Source organism: Mustelus asterias, chromosome 21 (genome assembly GCF_964213995.1).
Source record: "Mustelus asterias chromosome 21, sMusAst1.hap1.1, whole genome shotgun sequence".
Lineage (NCBI taxonomy): Eukaryota > Metazoa > Chordata > Chondrichthyes > Carcharhiniformes > Triakidae > Mustelus > Mustelus asterias.
The window spans coordinates 18,578,909-18,599,140 of NC_135821.1; the positions used below are offsets into that span (position 1 = coordinate 18,578,909).

General features: G+C 46.6%; 1 protein-coding gene across 1 annotated transcript in view; it reads right to left on the minus strand.

Annotated features, from left to right (window-relative positions):
* Positions 1 to 20,232, minus strand: part of st13 (ST13 Hsp70 interacting protein) — a 63,814-nt gene that overhangs the window by 30,237 nt on the left and 13,345 nt on the right. Inside the window, exons 2-5 of the mRNA XM_078237590.1 lie at positions 18,267 to 18,324; positions 11,055 to 11,127; positions 10,263 to 10,333; positions 5,268 to 5,334 (exon numbers count right to left, since the gene is read on the minus strand). Coding sequence (XP_078093716.1) covers positions 5,268 to 5,334; positions 10,263 to 10,333; positions 11,055 to 11,127; positions 18,267 to 18,324 — 269 coding nt within the window. The remainder of the gene's footprint in view (positions 1 to 5,267; positions 5,335 to 10,262; positions 10,334 to 11,054; positions 11,128 to 18,266; positions 18,325 to 20,232) is intronic.

Genomic DNA, 20,232 nt, shown 5'->3' on the forward strand with positions numbered 1-20,232 from the left:
AGTGACCCAAGGCCGGAATTGAACCTGGAACCCTGGCGCTGTGAGGCAGCAGTGCTAACCACTGTGCCACCGCGCCGCCCCATATATGGCTTTAAGGTCTGCACCGGAGGGCTGCTTTAGAGTCCTAGAGTTTGGTGACTGAGGACATTTATGGGTTAAATTAAGGTTAATTTCTATGTAAAGTCTAATCTCTCTAATTCAGCAATTAACTAAAAGTCGCTGTTTGGGTTGGGGGCGAGTTTTAGTCCAGCTTTAAAACAGGGCTTATACCGGCTTGCGGCTGCAATTAGTTAATTCGATAACTGGCGTAAACAGGTTTCCAAAGGCTATCTTAAAATTTAGCTTCGGGCTGTAGTGTACTGTACTGTAGGGTTTCTATGATTCTATGATCTAGTAGTGTGCTAAAGTTGGAGCTTGGTGACTGAGGGAGTTCAGTGAGGAGGAAACAAGGTGATCCTTGGTAAGTAGGACCTGGTGAGCATCTCTACTGTCCTTAATATACCCAAAACTAATGGAAATAAAAGTATAGGGAGTAAAAATGCATGGCAGGGCAGCTCAGCCATGTGGGATGCTCCTCCTGTGGGTTGTGGGAAGTCAGTGTCCTGAATGATCATGTGTGCAGAAGAGTCTCCGGCCGCAGCTGCTCGAAATCTGCGTTTCGGAGCTGGAGTTGCAACTGGAGTCACTGTGTAGCATCCGCAAGGATGAGATTTCCATGGATTGCAGGGACAGTGAGGGGGGCACACCGTGGATAAGGAGTGTACAGGCAGAAAGGGAATGGGTGACTGCCAGACAGAGCAAAAGCACTAAGCAGATAGAGCAGGAAGCTCCTAGATCCATCTCCCTCTCTAACAGGTTTGCTGTTTTGGATACTAGAATCATAGAATCCTACAGTGCGGAAGGAGGCCATTCGGCTCATCGAGTCTGCACCGACAACACCACCACCCAGGCCCTATCCCCATAACCCCTCGTAATTAAGAACAAAGAAAATTACAGCACAGGAACAGGCCCTTCAACGTCCAAGCCTGCAGTGACCATGCTGCCCAACTGAACTAAAGCCCCCTACCCTTTCGGGGACCATATCCCTCTATTCTCATCCTATTCACGTATTTGTCCAGATGCCCCTTAAAACTCACTATTGTATCCGCTTCCACTACCTCCCCTGGCAGAGAGTTCCAGGCACCCACCACCCTCTGTGTAAAAAAACTTGCCTCGTACATCTCCTTTAAACCTTGCCCCTCATACCTTAAACCTATGTCCCCTAGTATTTAACCCGCTAATTCCTCTAACATACGCATCCCGGGACATTAAGGGGCAATTTAGCATGACTAATCAACCTAACCAGCACATCTTTGGATACCAGTGGGGGAAATGGTTTCTCAAGGGAATGTAACAAGAGTAAGAGTCAGGTCTGTAGCACCATGAGTGGATCAGCTGATTGGGGAGGGGAACAGACAGATGTTTCTGCAGCCATAGACGCGACACCAGGTACGTAACCTCCTGGTGCTGGACCCTGTGATCTGAAGCCTCTTGCTCAGTTGTGGAGAACGGCCCGCGAGCAGAGGTCTGAATGCCATCGGGACAAATGCCTCAAACCCGTGGGAAACGGGGCCACAATTTGCGGGTAGAAATGCTGCCTTGCCCCGCTGACAGAATCAAACCTCATTTATAACATTGTTCCTATGGGGAAATTGGTTCGGTTCATGACGTTCTGACACAGTATCCAGGAACTGATTGAGTCGCAAGTCCGAGGACTGCCTGTATTCAGTCGCCGGCCGAATCTCCTTCAAGTGGCTCAGTGTCTTGTGTCCGAGTTCAGTCATAAAGTACTCGCAAGAAAGTCAGGTTAACCCACATCCAGAAAAATGCTGGCCTTTGAAGGAAATGAGTTTTAGGGTGACCAGCGATAAGAACCACCAATGTAAACTTGCCCTGTACTTTATCACCTAACCCAACTTCTTGGCAGATATGCCACACTGTTCAAAACCCATGAATACTCACCTGGAAAAAGGACCACAATTTTAATCAGTTTTGAAGCTCAAGTTTAACGTTAGGCCAGACTTTCATAGGCATTCACATTACTAAACTTGTACAAAAACTACAAGTTCACTTTATTATTTAATGTATTAGACCAAAGATTTGAGAATACAGCATTTCCCCAAGAGATTCAGTCCAACCTGCTCTTCTATTGACCATTCATAGAATGAAACAACACTGAGAGAGGCCATTCAGCCCATCACTATGCGCCAGGCCTTCCCCCTGGAAAGGAGCAAATCTTTCCTCTTCAAGTAGCTATTAAATCTGCCTCTGAAGTTATTGTCATTATTCACCTGCAGGAGAAAGGGGATTGTTTAATTAAATGGAAAGCCAGGCTCATCCTGTGCCTTAAAATGGCTAAGTGATATAGATTACCAAGACCCAAGATGACTACTCCACTGAGATGTGGTAAGCGAGCTTTGCACAAACAACAGTTAGGGGGGGGTTTCCATTCAGTGACTCCTGCTGTATACCGCACGCGGCTGTCATGTGAATGGGAGCCAGGAAGGAACTTTGTTGCCCAGCCCATGTTGAACATGCTGCTTGTACTCTTAACTCAGTCTCACCCGAGTAGAACACAGGTGCCGTACTGGAGGGCAACCTTCACCCTTGGATCTCCAGAGATGGAGCGGAAACCAGAGGGTTAAACTGTTGGTCAAATGGCCATGTCGTCACCCTTTAAGATAGTGACCAACAGTCCATTAAAAGGTATTTAGCAAACTTCTTTACCCAGAGAGTGCTGAGGATGAGGGACTCACTAATACATCATGTAGTCAAAGGGAATAGCATTGCCTTATTTAGGGAAAGACTGGCAGGATGTAATGAGTGGTGCAGCATCGGGATCAGTGCTGGGGCCTTAAACCTTTTACAGTTTATATCAAATGATTTGGATGAAGAAACAGAAGGTATGGTTGCTAAATTTGCTGATGACACAAAGACTGGTAGGAAAGCAAGTTCTTTGCAGAGGACAAGGCTACAAAGGGATATAGATAGGTTAGGTGAGTGGACAAAGATCTGGCAGATGTGGAATTGTCCATTTTGGCAGGAAGATGAAGCATATATTCTAAATGGAGATTGCAAAGCTGAGATGCAGAGGGACCTGGGTGTCCTAGTGCATGAATCATGGATCAAGAAGGCAAATGGGATGTTGGCATTTATCGTAAGGGGGATAGAATATAAAAGCAGAGAAGTCTTGCTGCATCTGTACAAGGCATTGGTGAGGCCGCAGCTGGAATACTGTGTGCAGTTTTGGTCCCCTTATTTGCGAAAGGATATATTGGCCTTGGAGGGAGTGCAGAGAAGGTTCACCAGGTTGATACCGGAGATGAGGGGTGTAAATTATGAGGAGAGATTGAGCAGATTAGGTTTGTACTCGTTGGAGTTTAGAAGGCTGAGGGGTGATCTTATAGAGGCATATAAGATAATGAAGGGGCTGGATAGGGGAGAAGTGGAGAGATTCTTTCCACTTAGAAAGGAAACCAGAACTAGAGGGCACAGCCTCAAAATAAAGGGGGGGTCAGTTTAGGACAGACTTGAGGAGGAACTTCTTCTCTCAGAGGGTGGTGAATCTCTGGAATTCTCTGCCCACTGAAGTGGTGGAGGCTATCTCGTTGAATATGTTTAAGTCACGGATAGATGGATTCCTGATCGGTAAGGGAATTAGGGGTTATAGGGATCAGGCGGGTAAGTGGAACTGATCCACTTCAGATCAGCCATGATCTTATTGAATGACGGGGTAGGCTCGAGGGGCTAGATGACCTACTCCTGCTCCTATTTCTTATGTTCTTAAGAGGCTAGTATGCAGGTACAAGTAATTAGCAAAGCCAATAGGATGTTATGTTTTGTGAGGGGAATTGAGTACAAAAGTAGGCAAGTTATGCTTCAGTTATACAGGGCATTGGTGAGGCCGCATCAGCAGCAGCATTGGTCTTCTTATTTAAGGAAGGACGTAAATGTGTTGGAAGCAGCTTCGAGAAGGATTATTAAACTATTACCTGGAATGGGCAGGTAGTCTTATGAGGAAAAGCTGGATAGTCTGCATTTGTATCTGCTGGGGTTTCAAAGTGTTCGAGGCAGCTTGATTAGAATTTGCAAGATTCTGAAGGGTATTGACAGCGTGGACGTGAAGAAGATGTTTCCCCTTGTGGGAGAATCTAGAACCAGGGGGTCACTGTTTAATAATAAGAGGTTGCCCAAGTAAGGCAGATGAGGAGAATTTTGTTTCTCTCGGAGGGCACGAGTCTCTGGAATTCTCTTCCTCAAAAGGCAGTGAAAGCAGAGACTTTGAATGTTTTCATGGCAGAGCTGGATAGATTCTTGGTAAGGGGGTGAAAGGGGTAGGCAGGAATGTGGAGTTGAGACTACCATCAGATCAGCCGTGATCTTGTTGAATGGCAGAACAGGCTCAAAGGGCCAAGTGACCTATTCCTGCTATAAATGTGGCATGGCGGCACAGTGGTTAGCACTGCTGCCTCACAGCACCAGGGACCCGGGTTCGATTCCTGGCTTGGGTGACTGTCCGTGTGGAGTCTGCACATCCTTCCTTTATCTGCGTGGGTTTCCTCCCACAGTCCAAAGATGTGCGGGTTAGGTTGATTGGCCATATGAAATTGACCCTAGCGTCAGGGGGGTTAGCAGGGTAAATATGTGGAGTCACAGGAATTGGGCTTGGGTGGGATTGCGGTTGGTGCAGACTCGATGGGCCGAATGGCCTCTTTCTGCAGTGTAGGGATTCTGTGATTCTAAAAGAATATGCTGATAAGTGAGATGATATCAGGTGGGAGGAGGCTCATAGAATCATAGAAACCCTACAGTGCAGGAGGCTGCCATTCGGCCCATCAAGCCTGCACTGACAACAATCCCACCCAAGGCCCTATACCTCTAACCCCACATATTTACCCTGCTAATTCCCCTGACACTAAGAGCCAATTTAGCATGGCCAATCAACCTAACCCGCACATCTTTTGAAGTGTGGGAGGAAACCGGAGCACCCGGAGGAAACCCTCGCAGACACAGGGAGAACGTGCAGACTCCACACAGACAGTGACCCGAGGCTGGAATTGAACCCGGGTCCCTGGCGCTGTGAGGCAGCAGTCTGTGCCACCAAGCCCAAACATTGACATAGACCCGTCAGGACAAATGGTCGTAGACTCGCTCTCACTCTCAAGTTCTCCATTTCTGAAGTGTAAGCCATTGCCTTCGAAAAACTATTTGTCCCATTTTACACCCACCTTCACTCAATGCATCAAGGGCTTCCATTTTCTTCTCATTGGCCTGATCCATCGACTCCTCTGAAACCTAAAGCAGGACAATACGTCAGGTAATGTCAAATGAGCATGTTAGATACAGCAAAACCTGCCCTATTATTAAATGATTACAGTGATGCCCCCTTCCTAATGAAGGGTTACTGGCCACCCTTTAGCATTATTAGGGGACCAGATCAGAAACCCCCAAGGTATATTATGAAGCCAGACTAGACCCCAAACAAGTCTCTATTTTGGCCTTAACGCAAGGAAAGGATGCTTCGCCGCTATCAAACCAAACTTTATTCATCAATATACCTCCAACAAAATGGAACTGTTTAACTCTTAACCGTTGGACAATCTTCAAATGTGAAAAGAAACAAACAATCCGTGTCCCGGGGACCTTTTAGTCTGGATTACAAGGCCGGTGACATTACCAGTGCGCCACTGTCTCTCCCCCATTAGGGCTTGAGGTCCGGGTTCTTCATAGACCAAAAGGCTGATCCTCAGTTTGTTGAGTCAGTGCTTCTCACTTATTACGATTCAGTTCCAATTAAGCAATATTTCTCCTACAGACTTAAACACCCTCTTTAAAGATAGTTAGCAAATCCAGGCACACTTGCTTTGACTTGGGTTAACAGATTTGGAGGTTTCAGAGCGAGCGCGCCCCCAGGCTTCTGCCTTTATCCAGCTGCAGTCAGCAACTTTTCTTGGGGCGGCACAGCGGCTAGCACTGCTGCCTCACAGCGCCAGGGATCCAGGGGTCAATTACGGCCTTGGGTAGCAGAATATGTAGAGTTTGCAGGTTTTCCCCATCTCTGCGTCCAAAGATGTGCAGGTTAGGTTGATTAGCCAATGCTAAATCGCCTCTTCGTGTCCCAAAATGGGTAGGTTAGGGAAATTAGCAGGGTAAATACATGAAATTAGAGATAGGGTAATATGTTTTGACGGAGAGTCGATGCAAACTCAACGGGCCAAATGGTCTCCATTCCCAGAGGATTGGAAAATCGCTGTTGTAACCCCACTGTTCAAGAAGGGAACAAGAAAAAAGATGGAAAATTATAGGCCAATTAGCCTAACCTCAGTTGTTGGCAAAATTCTAGAATCCATCGTTAAGGATGAGATTTCTAAATTCTTGGAAGTGCAGGGTCGGATTAAGACAAGTCAGCATGGATTTAGTAAGGGGAGGTCGTGCCTGACAAACCTGTTAGAGTTCTTTGAAGAGATAACAAATAGGTTAGACCAAGGAGAGCCAATGGATGTTATCTATCTTGACTTCCAAAAGGCCTTTGACAAGGTGCCTCACGGGAGACTGCTGAGTAAAATAAGGGCCCATGGTATTCGAGGCAAGGTACTAACATGGATTGACGATTGGCTGTCAGACAGAAGGCAGAGAGTTGGGATAAAAGGTTCTTTCTCAGAATGGCAACCGGTGACAAGTGGTGTCCCGCAGGGTTCAGTGTTGGGGCCACAGCTGTTCTCTTTATATATTAACGATCTAGATGACGGGACTGGGAGCATTCTGGCCAAGTTTGCCGATGATACAAAGATAGGTGGAGGGGCAGGTAGTATTGAGGAGGTGGGGAGGCTGCAGAAAGATTTAGACAGTTTAGGAGAGTGGTCCAAGAAGTGGCTGATGAAATTCAACGTGGGCAAGTGCGAGGTCGTACACTTTGGAAAAAAGAATAGAGGCATGGACTATTTTCTAAACGGTGACAAAATTCATAATGCTAAAGTGCAAAGGGACTTGGGAGTCCTAGTCCAGGATTCTCTAAAGGTAAACTTGCAGGTTGAGTCCGTAATTAAGAAAGCAAATGTAATGTTGTCATTTATCTCAAGAGGCTTGGAATACAAAAGCAGGGATGTACTTCTGAGGCTTTATAAAGCACTGGTTAGGCCCCATTTGGAGTACTGTGAGCAATTTTGGGCCCCACACCTCAGGAAGGACATACTGGCACTGGAGCGGGTCCAGCGGAGATTCACACGGATGATCCCAGGAATGGTAGGCCTGACATACGATGAACGTCTGAGGATCGTGGGATTATATTCATTGGAGTTTAGGAGGTTGAGGGGAGATCTGATAGAAACTTACAAGATAATGAACGGCTTAGATAGGATGGACGTAGGGAAGTTGTTTCCATTAACAGGGGAGACTAGGACGCGGGGGCACAGCCTTAGAATAAAAGGGAGTCACTTTAGAACAGAGATGAGGAGAAATTTCTTCAGCCAGAGAGTGGTGGGTCTGTGGAATTCATTGCCACAGAGGGCTGTGGAGGCCGAGACGTTGAGCGTCTTCAAGACAGAAATTGATAAATTCTTGATTTCTCGAGGAATTAAGGGCTATGGGGAGAGAGCGGGTAAATGGAGTTGAAATCAACCATGATTGAATGGTGGAGTGGACTCGATGGGCCGAATGGCCTTACTTCCGCTCCTATGTCTTATGGTCTTATGCACTGTAGGGATTCTATGAAGAAAACAAAACTGCTTTTTTGCTGCAAGCCTAGCTCCTCTCATTTCTAGTATTACATGACTGTCCCTGTGTTTCTAAATCACCCGATTACTTTAAGCAAAATACACCCCATTACGTCTTCTGCTAAATAAACACTTACATGGCTAAAATTAGTAATTATCCTGCTTTCTCATCATCTGCTGGATTCTCTCCAGACAAATCAATTGCTTATAACAAAGCACTGTCTTTTAAAGCAGTCACCCATTAGACTTGTAAGTAGGGGTACAGGTTCATAGCTCCTTGAAAGTGCAGTCACAGGTGGACAGAGTGGTGAAGAAGGTATTCGGCATGCTTGGTTTCATTGGTCAGAACATTGAATACAGGAGTTGAAATGTCTTGTTGAAGTTGTACAAGACATTGGTACGGCCACACTTGGAATACTGTGTACAATTCTGGTCACCCGATTATAGAAAGGATATTATTAAACTAGAAAGAGTGCAGAAAAGATTTACCAGGGTGCTACCGGGACTTGATGGATTGAGTTATAAGGAGAGGCTGGATAGACTGGGACTTTTTTCTCTGGAGCGTAGGAGGCTGAGGGGTGACCTTATAGAGGTCTATAAAATAATGAGGGGCACAGATCAGCTAGATAGTCAATATCTTTTCCCAAAGGTAGGGGAGCCTAAAACTAGAGGGCACAGGTTTAAGGTGAGAGGGGAGAGATACAAAAGTGTCCAGAGGGGCAATTTTTTCACACAGAGGGTGGTGAGTGTCTGGAACAAGCTGCCAGAGGTAGTAGTAGAGGCAGGTACAATTTTATCTTTCAAAAAGCATTTAGATAGTTACATGGGTACAAAGGTATAGAGGGATATGGGCCACATGCGGTCAATTGGGATTAGCTTAGGGGTTTAAAAAAAAGGGCGCCATGGACAAGTTGGGCTGAAGGGCCTGTTTCCATGCTGTAAACCTTTATGACTCTATATCAAAATAGCATAGTATCATCACAGCATGAAGGATGACCAAACATGCGAACTTCCGTAGAGCCATCATTGGGCAGCCCAGTGTGGGTTTATCCTGAGGAACTACAGCCCAGCGTGGGTTTATCCTGAGGAACTACAGCCCAGCGTGGGTTTATCCTGAGGAACTACAGCCCAGCGTGGGTTTATCCCCCAAGGAACTACAGCCCAGCGTGCCAGCTAACCTCATTCACCCATGGAACCAAAGAGAGAAGCAAGACAGGCTGAAACTGATTCTCCATCTTGAAGTTGGATTGTGCGTTTCCTCTGGATGAGCAGGAAAGAGAATTGTCAAATGTTCAGGGGAGTAAGGATAAAGTTTGAAGTATAGGTGCTTGACAACTGAAAGAAATAGCGCCAATTATTAATTTCTTTCAATAGACGATCGAACACACTAATGGGTTACAGTGACTGTTGCACAGAGATACCAGGACTTCCCAGACACGTGACTCATTACACCTCAGTATTTTGTGTTTCCCCCATCACCTTCGAATAGCAAACTAGAGATCTGCTCCATGCCAAATGAGCCAGTAGATTGTGAGATGACTGGGCCAATAGCACTTAATGAGGCAAGCATCTTTAGTGATGTGGCTACAAAGAATTCTGGTTGTAAACCCACTCCAGAGCTCCCAGCTCCACACACTGTGCTTTGTAGAAACAAACTTTATTCTTAATCCCCCTCCGCAACCCTTAGTCATCTTTAACCTCGGTACGAATCCAGAATTAGCAAGCATTTGGAAATGCGTGGGTTAATCAAGGACAGTCGACGTGAATTTTCTTTAACGCATGCGGTGTTTGATAAAGTTTATTTTTTAATAAAAGGAGGCAGTCTAATCCCCTTGCCTCATTACACAAAGGATGCTTAAAATGTGGAAACTGTAAATCAAGCAGAGTTCCTCATTACAACCCAATAATATTTATTAAAAGTGAGCCTACAAATGCCAGGTGAGGACACATATGAACTAGGAGCAGGAGTAGGCCATCTGGCCCCTCGAGCTTGCTCCGCCACTCAATAAGATCATGGCTGATCTTTCCGTGGACTCAGCTCCACTTACCCACCCTTAAATCCTTTACTGTTCAAAAATGTATCTCCTTGCCTTAAAAACATTCAATGAGGTAGCCTCAACTGCTTCACTGGGCAGGGAATTCCAGATTCACAATCCTATGTGTGAAGAAGTTCCTCCTCAACTCAGTCCTAAATCTGCTCCCCCTTATTTTGAGGCTATGCTCCCTAGTTCTAGTTTCACCCGCCAGTGCAAACAACTTCCCTGCTTCTATCTTATCTATTCCCTTCATAATCTTATATGTTTCTATAAGATCTCCCCTCATTCTTCTGAATTCCAATGAGTCTAGCCCCAGTCTACTCAGTCTCTCCTCACAAGCCAACCATCTCAACTCCGGAATCAACCCAGTGAATCTCCTCTGCATCCCCTCCAGTGCCAGTATATCCTTCCAATTCACTGACAAAACTCTAGTACACTGCCGTTAGGGAGGGAGAATAAGGGAAAAATGATTTACCTCAAGGCTTTCATCTCCCATTTCCTGAGGTTCTTCAGTGTCTGGCTCAATTACACCCTCATTATCGATCTCTGGGGAACAAACCACATGTTTATTCAAACATATCAGAAACCAGATGACACTGCAAATCACGGGTGTAATTTGCCTTACGAGTTTTGATTCAGCATTGTTAATAGAATATCTTTTCCAATCCCCTCCACATCCTTCATCACGTTCATTTCCGCAGGAGACTGGGTATCCAGACCACTGAAGTCCCAAATACCACTTTCTGTTTAATGACCTCATTATTTGTCCCACTTTCCCCTTTTGACATTGGGGGGGTGGGTCCACCAGAAATCATAGAAACCCTACAGTGCAGAAAGAGGCCATCGGGCCCATTGAGTCTGCACCGACCACAAACCCACCCAGGCCCTATCCCCATATCCCTACACATTTACCCACTAATCCCTCTAACCTACACATCTCAGGACACTAAGGGGCAATTTTAGCACAGCCAATCAACCTAACCCGCACATCTTTGGACTGTGGGAGGAAACCGGAGCACCCGGAGGAAACCCACGCAGACACGAGGAGAATGTGCAAACTCCACACAGACAGCGACCCCGAGCCGGGAATCGAACCCGGGTCCCTGGAGCTGTGAAGCAGCAGTGCTAACCACTGTGCTACCGTGCTGCCCTCATGGTCAAGTTGGTCTCAAAGAAAATTTGAACAAAGAAAATTACAGCACAGGAACAGGCCTTTCGGCCCCCCAAGCCTGTGCCGACCATACTATAATAAACTCTCTGGACTCACCCAGTTCACTCTCTTCGCTCTCAGAAGTTGGCTCTGGAGGTGGAGCCGCTGCCTTCTCTTCTGTGTTTGCTTTCTGTAGAAATGGAAGTGATTTATTTCTCTACTCACCCGAGCATCACAGATACACACACAATAGCTAGAGAACTTAAGACACCGAGGAATGGAACGCGCGTCACTTTTCACACACATTACCACAGAATTCATGCAGAGTAAAGCAGATACTTTGGGGGTCCAGTGGGTAGCGTCCCTGCCTCAGGGTCGATCCCACCCTAAACTTAAGGGCCAAGGAAGGTATGTATGTTCACAACACGGCCAAAACAGGTCAAGTATCAACCTGTAAAAACCCTTCCAAACACATGTCAATGGCAGGCAGTAAGAGTGGGAGATTCCCCATGTCACTGGAGCCTCGACCATCACTGTCCATAGCTCCAGACTACAGCATGGATGGAAAAGTGCATGATGTTACAGCAACCAGACTCGGCAAGTTCTGAACTGTGACACACCACCACCAAAGCAGACACCATCTTATCCCAATGAAACACCTCCAACACCAGCCACCCTGGTCTGAGAAGAGCAATTCGCTGCCAAATTATGCTCAGTGTTCAGCTGTGGACTAACTCCCCCCTAAGAGTGTGCAGTGCTTTCAATTTAAAATGATACTGATACTCATTAAGAGACTCTTTACCCATCCTGGGCTATGGTCAAACACTAATTTGTCTTCTTCAGGTGAGAATAGGACCTTTTGTAGGCATCCTGACTATGCTCCTGTGCTGGGCTACAGTGTAAGATGGCCCTCTGATCTGCTGCTCAATTCTTTAAAATTTTTAAAGCAACTTTGCCCATTTTACATCCCCTATTGCTGCTGCTGCTTGCTCAGTCTGTGACTGCCATAGAGTCACAGAGGTTTACGGCATGGAAACAGACCCTTCTGCCCAACTTGTCCATACTGCCCTTTTTTTTAAACCACTAAGCTAGCCCCAATTGCCCGCATTTGGCCCATATCCCTCTATACCCATCTTACCCATGTAACTGTCTAAATGCTTTTTAAAAGACAAAATTGTACCCGCCTCTACTACTGCCTCTGGCAGCTCGTTCCAGACACTCACCACCCTCTGAAAAAATTGCCCCTCTGGACCTTTTTGTATCTCTCCCCCCTCACCTTAAACCTATGCCCTCTAGTTTTAGACTCCTTATCTTTGGGAAAAGATATTGACTATCTAGCTGATCTGTGCCCCTCATTATTTTATAGACCTCTATAAGATCACCCCTCAGTCTCCTACTGAGAAAAAAGTCCCAGTCTATCCAGCCTCTCCTTATAACTCAAACCATCAAGTTCCGGTAGCATCCTAATAAATCTTTTCTGCACTCTTTCTAGTTTAATAATATCCTTTCTATAATAGTGACCAGAACTGTACACAGTATTCTAGTGTGGCCTTACCAATGTCTTGTACAACTTCAATAAGACATCCCAACTCCTGTATTCAATGTTCTGACCAATGAAACCAAGCATGCCAAATAACTCTCCCCAACACCCTACCATTAACTGAGTAAGTCCTGCCCTGGTTCGATCGACCACAATGCATCACCTCGCATTTATCTAAATCTAAACCCCATCTGCCATTCGTCAGCCCACTGGCCCAATTGATCAAGATCCCATTGCAATCCGAGAAAACCCGCTTCATTGTCCACTATGCCACCAATCTTGGTGTCATCTGCAAACTTACTAACCATGCCTCCTATATTCTCATCCAAATCATTAATACAAACGACAAACAACAGTGGATCCAGCACTGATCCCAGAAGCACACCGCTGGTCACACACCTCCAGTTTGAAAAACAAACTTCTACAACCACCCTCTGTCTTCTGTCATCAAGCCAATTTTGTATCCATTTGGCTACCTCACCCTGGAGAGATTAAACCTTATGCAACAACTATCATGCAGTACCTTGTCAAAGGCCTTGCTAAAGTCCATGTAGACAACACCAACTGCACTGTCCTCATCTACCTTCTTGGTTACCCCGTCAAAAAACTCAATCAAATTTGTGAGACATGATTTTTCCACTCTCAAAGCCATGCTGACTGTCCCTAATCAGTCCTTGCATCTCTAAATGCCTGTAGATCCTGTCTCTCAAAATACCTTTCAACAATTTACCCACCACAGATGTGAGGCTCACTGGCCTGTAGTTCTCAGGCTTTTCCCTGCAGCCCTCCTTAAACAAAGGCACAACATTTGCCATCCTCCAATCTTTAGGCACCTCACCTGTGGCTGTCAATGATTCAAATATCTCTGCTAGAGATCCTGCAATTTCCTCCCTAGCCTCCCCAACGTTCTGGAATACACCATCAGATCCCGGGGATTTATCTACCTTGATGCGCTTTAAGACTTCCAGCACCTCCTTCTCTATAATATGTACAGTCTTCAAGGCCATCACTATTTATTTCCCCAGGTTCCCTAACATCCACGCCTTTCTCAACACTAAAAGCTGATGAAAAATATTCATTTAGGATCTCACCTATCTCTTGTGGATCCGCACATAGATGACCTTGTTGATCCTTAAGAGGCCCTACTCTCTCCCTAGTTACTCTTTGCCTGTTATCTTTTTGTAGAAGCTCTTTGGATTCTTCTTTGCCTTATCTGCCAAAGCAATCTCGTGTCCCCTTTTTGCCCTCCTGATTTCTCTCTTCAGTCCTACACCCTCTATACTCTTCAAGGGATTCACTTGATCCCAGTTGCCTATGCATGTCATGTGCCTCCTCCTCCTTCTTGACCAGGGCCTCAATATCCTGAGTCATCCAGGGTTCCCTACTTCTACCAGCCTTGCCCTTCACTCTAAGAGGAATGTGCTTACCCTGATCCCCGGTTAACACACTTTTGAAAGCCTCCCACTCACTAGACATCCCTTTGCCTGCCAACAGACTCCCCCAATCAACTTTTGAAAGTTCCTGTCTAAAACCATCAAAATTGGCCTTGCCCCAATTTAGAATTTTAACTTTTGGGACAGACCTATCATTCTCCATTCTATCTTAAAACTAATGGAATTATGATCACTGGTCCCAAAGTGATCTCTCACTAACACTTCTGTCACCTGCCCTTCCCGAATTCCCAAGGTGGTCAAGTTTTTCCCCCTCTCTAGTCGGGCCATCCAAATACTGAATGAGAAATTCCTCCTGAATACACTCAACAAATTTCTCTCCATCCACCCCTCTAATACTATGGCTGTCCCAGTCAATGTTGGGAAAATTAAAATTATTTGGAGCTATCTGTAACCTCCTTACATATTTGCTCCTCGATTTCCCGCCGACTATTTGGGGGCGTATAGTACAACCCTGTCAAAGTGATTTCCCCCTTCTTATTTCTCAGTTCTACCCATATAGACTCAGTGGGCGAACCATCAGATATATTCCCTCTCAGTACGGCCGTGATGCTTTCCCTAATCAAAAGAGCAACTCCCCCTCCTCTCTGACCTCCTGTTTTATCTTTCCTATAGCATCTGTACCCTGGAACATTGAGCTGCCAGTCCTGCCCCCCTCCCCTCCTCCCCCTAGCCCGGTTTCATTATTAGCTATAGTATCCCAGTTCCATGTACCCATCCATACCCGGAGTTCATCTGCCTTGCCCGTCAGGCCTCTTGCATTGAAATAAATGCAGTTTAATCCGGACTTCCCTTGCTCTCTGTCTTGCTTTTGCCTGATCCGTCTGGTACTAGGATCACTGACACTGCCTTTACTATTTAATGTGCTCTCTTTAACTTCTGTGGTGTCCTCAACCTTCCCTTCTGTCTCCCTGCTGTTTTGGGTCCCACCCCCCTGCCAAACTAGTTTAAACCCTCCCAAGTGGCTCTAACAAATCTTCCTGCCAGGATGTTAGTCCCCCTCCAGTTCAGGTGTAACCTGTCCTTCTTGAACAGTTTACCCCTTCCACAGAAGAGATCCCAATGATCCAAAAATCTAAATCCCTGCCCTCTGCACCAGCTCTCAGGCCACGCATTCATCTGCCTAATCTTCCTATTCCTACTCTCACTAGCACAGTAATCCAGAAATTACTGCCCTTGAGGTCCTGAACTTTAGCCTTCTGCCTAACTCTCTATATTCACATTTCAGGACCTCATCCTTTTTCCTGCCTATGTTGTTGGTACTAGTATGTACAACGACCTCTTGCTGCTCACCCTCCCCCTTACGAATGTCCTGCAACCACTCAGAGACGTCTTTGACCCTGGCACCAGGGAGGCAACACATCATCCTGGAGTCTCGATCATGGCCATAGAAACGCCTGTCTGTGCCTCTAACTAGCGAGTCCCCTATTACTACTGCTCACTTGCGCTTTGCCCGACCCTGCTCTACAGCAGAACCAGGTGTGGTGCCAGAGGCCTGGCTGCTGCTGGTATCCTCCCCTGACAGGCTATTCCCCTCAACAGTATCCAAAACGGTATACCTGTTTGAAAAGGGGAATAGCCACAGGAGGCTCCTGCACTGCCTGCCTGCCTCTCCTGGTAGCCACTCATCTACCTGACTGAACCTGTGGTGTAACAATCTCCCTGTAACTAGTGTCCATCACACTCTCTGCCCCCTGTAAGCTCCGCAGTTCATCCACCTGCCGCTCCAACCAAACAATGCAGCGAGGAGCTAAGCTGCGGCTGGACACATTTCTTGCAGACAAAGTTGTCAGGGAAACTAGATTGCTCCCTAGTTTCCCACATCTGGCAGGAGGAGCATGCCACTGCCCTAACTGCCATACTGTCCCTTATACAGCTAAAAGGATGCCCTACCCATTCAGCTGTGTTTCCAGCTGCTTTAGTTCCTGGACAGAGTTTTATTACCTGGGCCAAGGTCCATTTTCGTTTTGCAGCCTCTGGATCTCACAATGATGTCCACCTTCACCGTCTCCCATCATCAACTCTGCACGTGATCTGGATCTTCCTTCCCATGGCAATACCTCCACCACCTCGCCCTCCGGTCAACAACCCTTCAAATAGCTTCTGGTTCATTCACACATCTGCCTCAGAACCGGAACGTCAGATGTCACGCTGTCCCTGCCTCACCAATGTCACCTTTATCCCTCCACGAGACATACGGTTTTAACACTGGACTCGCTCCTATTGTTTCTTCTAACTTTCCTGCTTGCTACCAGGATTTATGTATCCTAATCTTGCTACAACTTTCAAAAGGGAGATGGAAATGTTTTTTTTTCCATTCATGGGACACGACTGGGGTTTTAACACTGGACTCGCTCCTATTGTTTCTTCTAACTTTCCTGCTTGCTACCAGGATTTATGTATCCTAATCTTGCTACAACTTTCAAAAGGGAGATGGAAATGTTTTTTTTTCCATTCATGGGACACGACTGGGCCAACATTTGTTACCCATCCCTAGTTTCCCTTGAACTGAGTGGCTCGCTTGGCCATTTCAGAGGGCAGTTGAGAATCAACCACATTGCTGTGGCTCTGGACTCACATGTAGGCCAGACCGGGTAAGGGCGGCAGATTTCCTTCCCTAAAGGGACATTAGTGACCCAGATGGGTTTTTCAGACAATGGTTTCGAGATTCTTAATTCCAGATATTTGAAAGGGGAAAACGTGCTGGGATATGGAGAAAGAGCAGGGCAGTGGGACTAATTGGTGGCACAGTGGTTAGCACTGCTGACTCACAGCACCAGGGACCCGGGTTCGATTCCCGGCTTGGGTCACCGCCTGTGCGGAGTTTGCACGTTCTTCCCGTGTCTGTGTGGGTTTCCTCCGGGTGCTCCGGTTTCCTCCCACACTCTAAAGATGTGTGGGTTGGGTGCATTGGCTGTGCTAAATTGTCCCTTAATGCACCAGGATGTGTAGGTTAGCCGGATTAGTGGAGTAAATGTGTGGGGTTACGGGAATAGGTGGGATTGCTGTCAGTGCAGACTTGATGGGCCGAATGGCCTCCTTCTGCACTGTAGGGATTCTGTGAATTGGATAGTTCTATGATTCTATAAAGGAATCCACACAATCTCGGTGTTGCTTGATTCTATGAAAATCATGGCACTCTCAGTGACCCGGAGCAACGATATAGAAAGCACGGTAGCATAGTGGTTAGCACTGCTGCTTCACAGCTCCAGGGACCTGGGTTCGATTCCCGGCTCGGGTCACTGTCTGTGTGGAGTTTGCACATTCTCCCCGTGTCTGCGTGGGTTTCCTCCGGGTGCTCCGGTTTCCTCCCACAGTCCAAAGACGTGCGGGTTAGGTTGATTGGCCATGCTAAAAATTGCCCCTTAGTGTCCTGAGATGCGTAGGTTAGAGGGATTAGCGGGTAGAATATGTAGGGATATGGGGGTAGGACCTGGGTGGGATTGTGGTCGGTGCAGGCTCGATGGGCCGAATGGCCTCTTTCTGCACTGTAGGGATTCTATGATCTAAATATTATATGAGGAACTAAGGGTTATTCAAAGAAAGACGCAGATCATAAAAGAATAAGAAAACATAATGGACAAGGAAAGGACATTTGACCCATCAAAGCTCAGCTCTGAAACGGTCTTGATGGTAGCAGGATCCATTGTTCGACCAACCAGCAGTACATCATCCAAGATAGGGTACAAAGTTTAAGTTCCTATTCCTCTCCTCAAAATAAATTAGAAAAGGCTCTTTGTCAGGGCCTGTTTGAAAAGCAGTTTCTACACTCTGCACAGGGGGCTGGCTAGAAGCATTTCTGGGCACCAGGTGACTGCTATGAACAATGGAGAGGAATTCACTCACTGCGCCATCCTGTCCTTGTATATCATAGCATCTATAGGGGAAGAAGGGCCCATAGTGGTGTCGTCACTGGACTAATAATCCAGAGGCTCAGACTAATGCTCTGGGGTCACGGATTCAAATCTCACCGCTGATGCAATTCAAATTCAATAATAAATCTGGAATATAAAGCTAGTCTTCAGGGAAGGAAATCTACCATCCTTACCCGGCCTGGCCAACACGAGAAGCCAGCCCTTAACTGCCCGCTGAAATGGCCTAGCAAACCACACATTTCAAGGGCAATTAGGGATGGCCAGTGATGCCCACATCCTGAGAGAGGATAACCATCCCCACACCCTGAAAACATGCAACATTCTGGGAAAGGCAAGATCCAATCTAAAAAGCCTGTGCCAATTCAGGGGTGGGGGGGGGGATTCCTACTGGGAATGCATGCAGATCACCTGGGTTAGCTCAACTGGTGCCGAGTGTAAAACATAACTTAATACAAAGGCGTACCTTGGGCGACTCTGGAAATTTGGGGTGTTCTGCTGGTGGTGGGATGACTGCTCCCATACTGCAAAGAAAAAGCAGAATTGTGTAAACACCTCATTGTTAGTAACCTGGCTAGTCTGAGTCACTGCCGAGCAAACATTTACATTGGCCTAAAAACCCTTATCTGAATAAGTCAAGGTTTCTGGGGAATGTGGACACTGACTCCTGAACGCTCAGTCTCTACACAATCGCCCACAAACATACTTTGGAACAAATTACCCCACTAAGTCATCTGGAATTAACCCTCAGTTTATCAGCATGGTTCATGTCTCCTCAAAGCAAATTACAACATGTTGCATTTACATTTATTTATTATTGTCACATGTATTAACATACAGTGAAAAGCATTGTTTCTTGCGCGCTACACAAAGCATACCGTTCATAGAGAAGGAAAGGAGAGGGTGCAGAATGTAGTGTTACAGTCGTAGCTAGGGTGTAGAGAAAGATCAACTTAATGCGAGGTCGGTCCATTCAGAAGTCTGACGGCAGCAGGGAAGAAGCTGTTCTTGAGTCGGTCGGTACGTGACCTCAGACTTTTGTATCTTTTTCCCGAAGGAAGAAGGTGGAAGAGAGAATGTCCGGGGTGCGTGGGGTCCTTAATTATGCTGGCTGTTTTGCCGAGGCAGCGGGAAGTGGTTAGCACTGCTGCTTCACAGCGCCACGGACCTGGGTTCGATTCCCGGCTTGGGTCACTGTCTGTGTGGAGTTTTGCACGTTCTTCCCGTGTCTGCGTGGGTTTCCTCCGGGTGCTCCGGTTTCCTCCCACATTCTGAAAGAGGTGCTGGTTAGATGCATTGACCCGAACAGGCGCCGGAGTGTGGCGACTCGGGGACTTTCAAGTAACTTCATTGCAGTGTTAATGTAAGCTTACTTGTGACTAATAAATAAATAAAGTTTAACATCTTTTTTACCAGGTTGATACCGGAGATGAGGGGTGTAGATTATGAGGAGAGACTGAGCAGATTAGGTTTGTACTCGTTGGAATTTAGAAGGCTGAGGTGTGATCTTATAGAGACCTATAAGATAATGAAGGGGCTGGATAGGGTAGAGGGGGAGAGATTCTTTCCACTTAGAAAGGAAACCAGAACTAGAGGGCACAGCCTCAAAATAAAGGGGGGTCAGTTTAGGACAGAGTTGAGGAGGAACTTCTTCTCTCAGAGGATGGTGAATCTCTGGAATTCTCTGCCCACTGAAGTGGTGGAGGCTACCTCGTTGAATATGTTTAAGTCACGGATAGATGGATTTCTGATCGGTTGGGGAATTAAGGGTTATGGGGAGCAGGCGGGTAAGTGGAACTGATTCGCCTCAGATCAGCCATGATCTTATTGAATGGCGGGGCAGGCTCGAGGGGCTAGATGGCCTACTCCTGCTCCTATTTCTTATGTTCTTATGTAGTATAGACAGAGTCAGTGGATGGTTAGGGTCGTTTTCGTGATGGACTGGGCTTCATTCACGACCCTTTGTAGTTCCTTGCAGTCTTGGGCAGAGCAGGAGCCATACCAAGCTGTAATACAACCAGAAAGAATGCTTTCTATGGTGACTTTTACACCCCAAAGTGCTCATAGCACTGTTAACCAGTCAAAATCTGACTCCAAACCACATATGGAGATGTTAAGGAAGATGACCAAAAGTTTGATCAAGGGTTAAGGAGCATCAAAGAACAGGTAGAGGAGTTTAAGGGCAAGAATTCCAGAGCTCAGGGCTAAGACAGCTGAAGGCACGGCCACCAATGGAGAGGCAATGGAAATTCGGAAAGCACAAGAAGCCAGAGTTGAAGAAACACAGAGTTCTTGGGCGACTGTGGAACTGGAGGAGGTTACAGGGATACAGTGGGGTGAGACCCTGGTGGACGTGACAGGGATAGGGCGAGGTACGGCCACGGAGGAGGTTACAAAGAGAGGAAAGCAAAATACCGCAGATGCTGGAATCT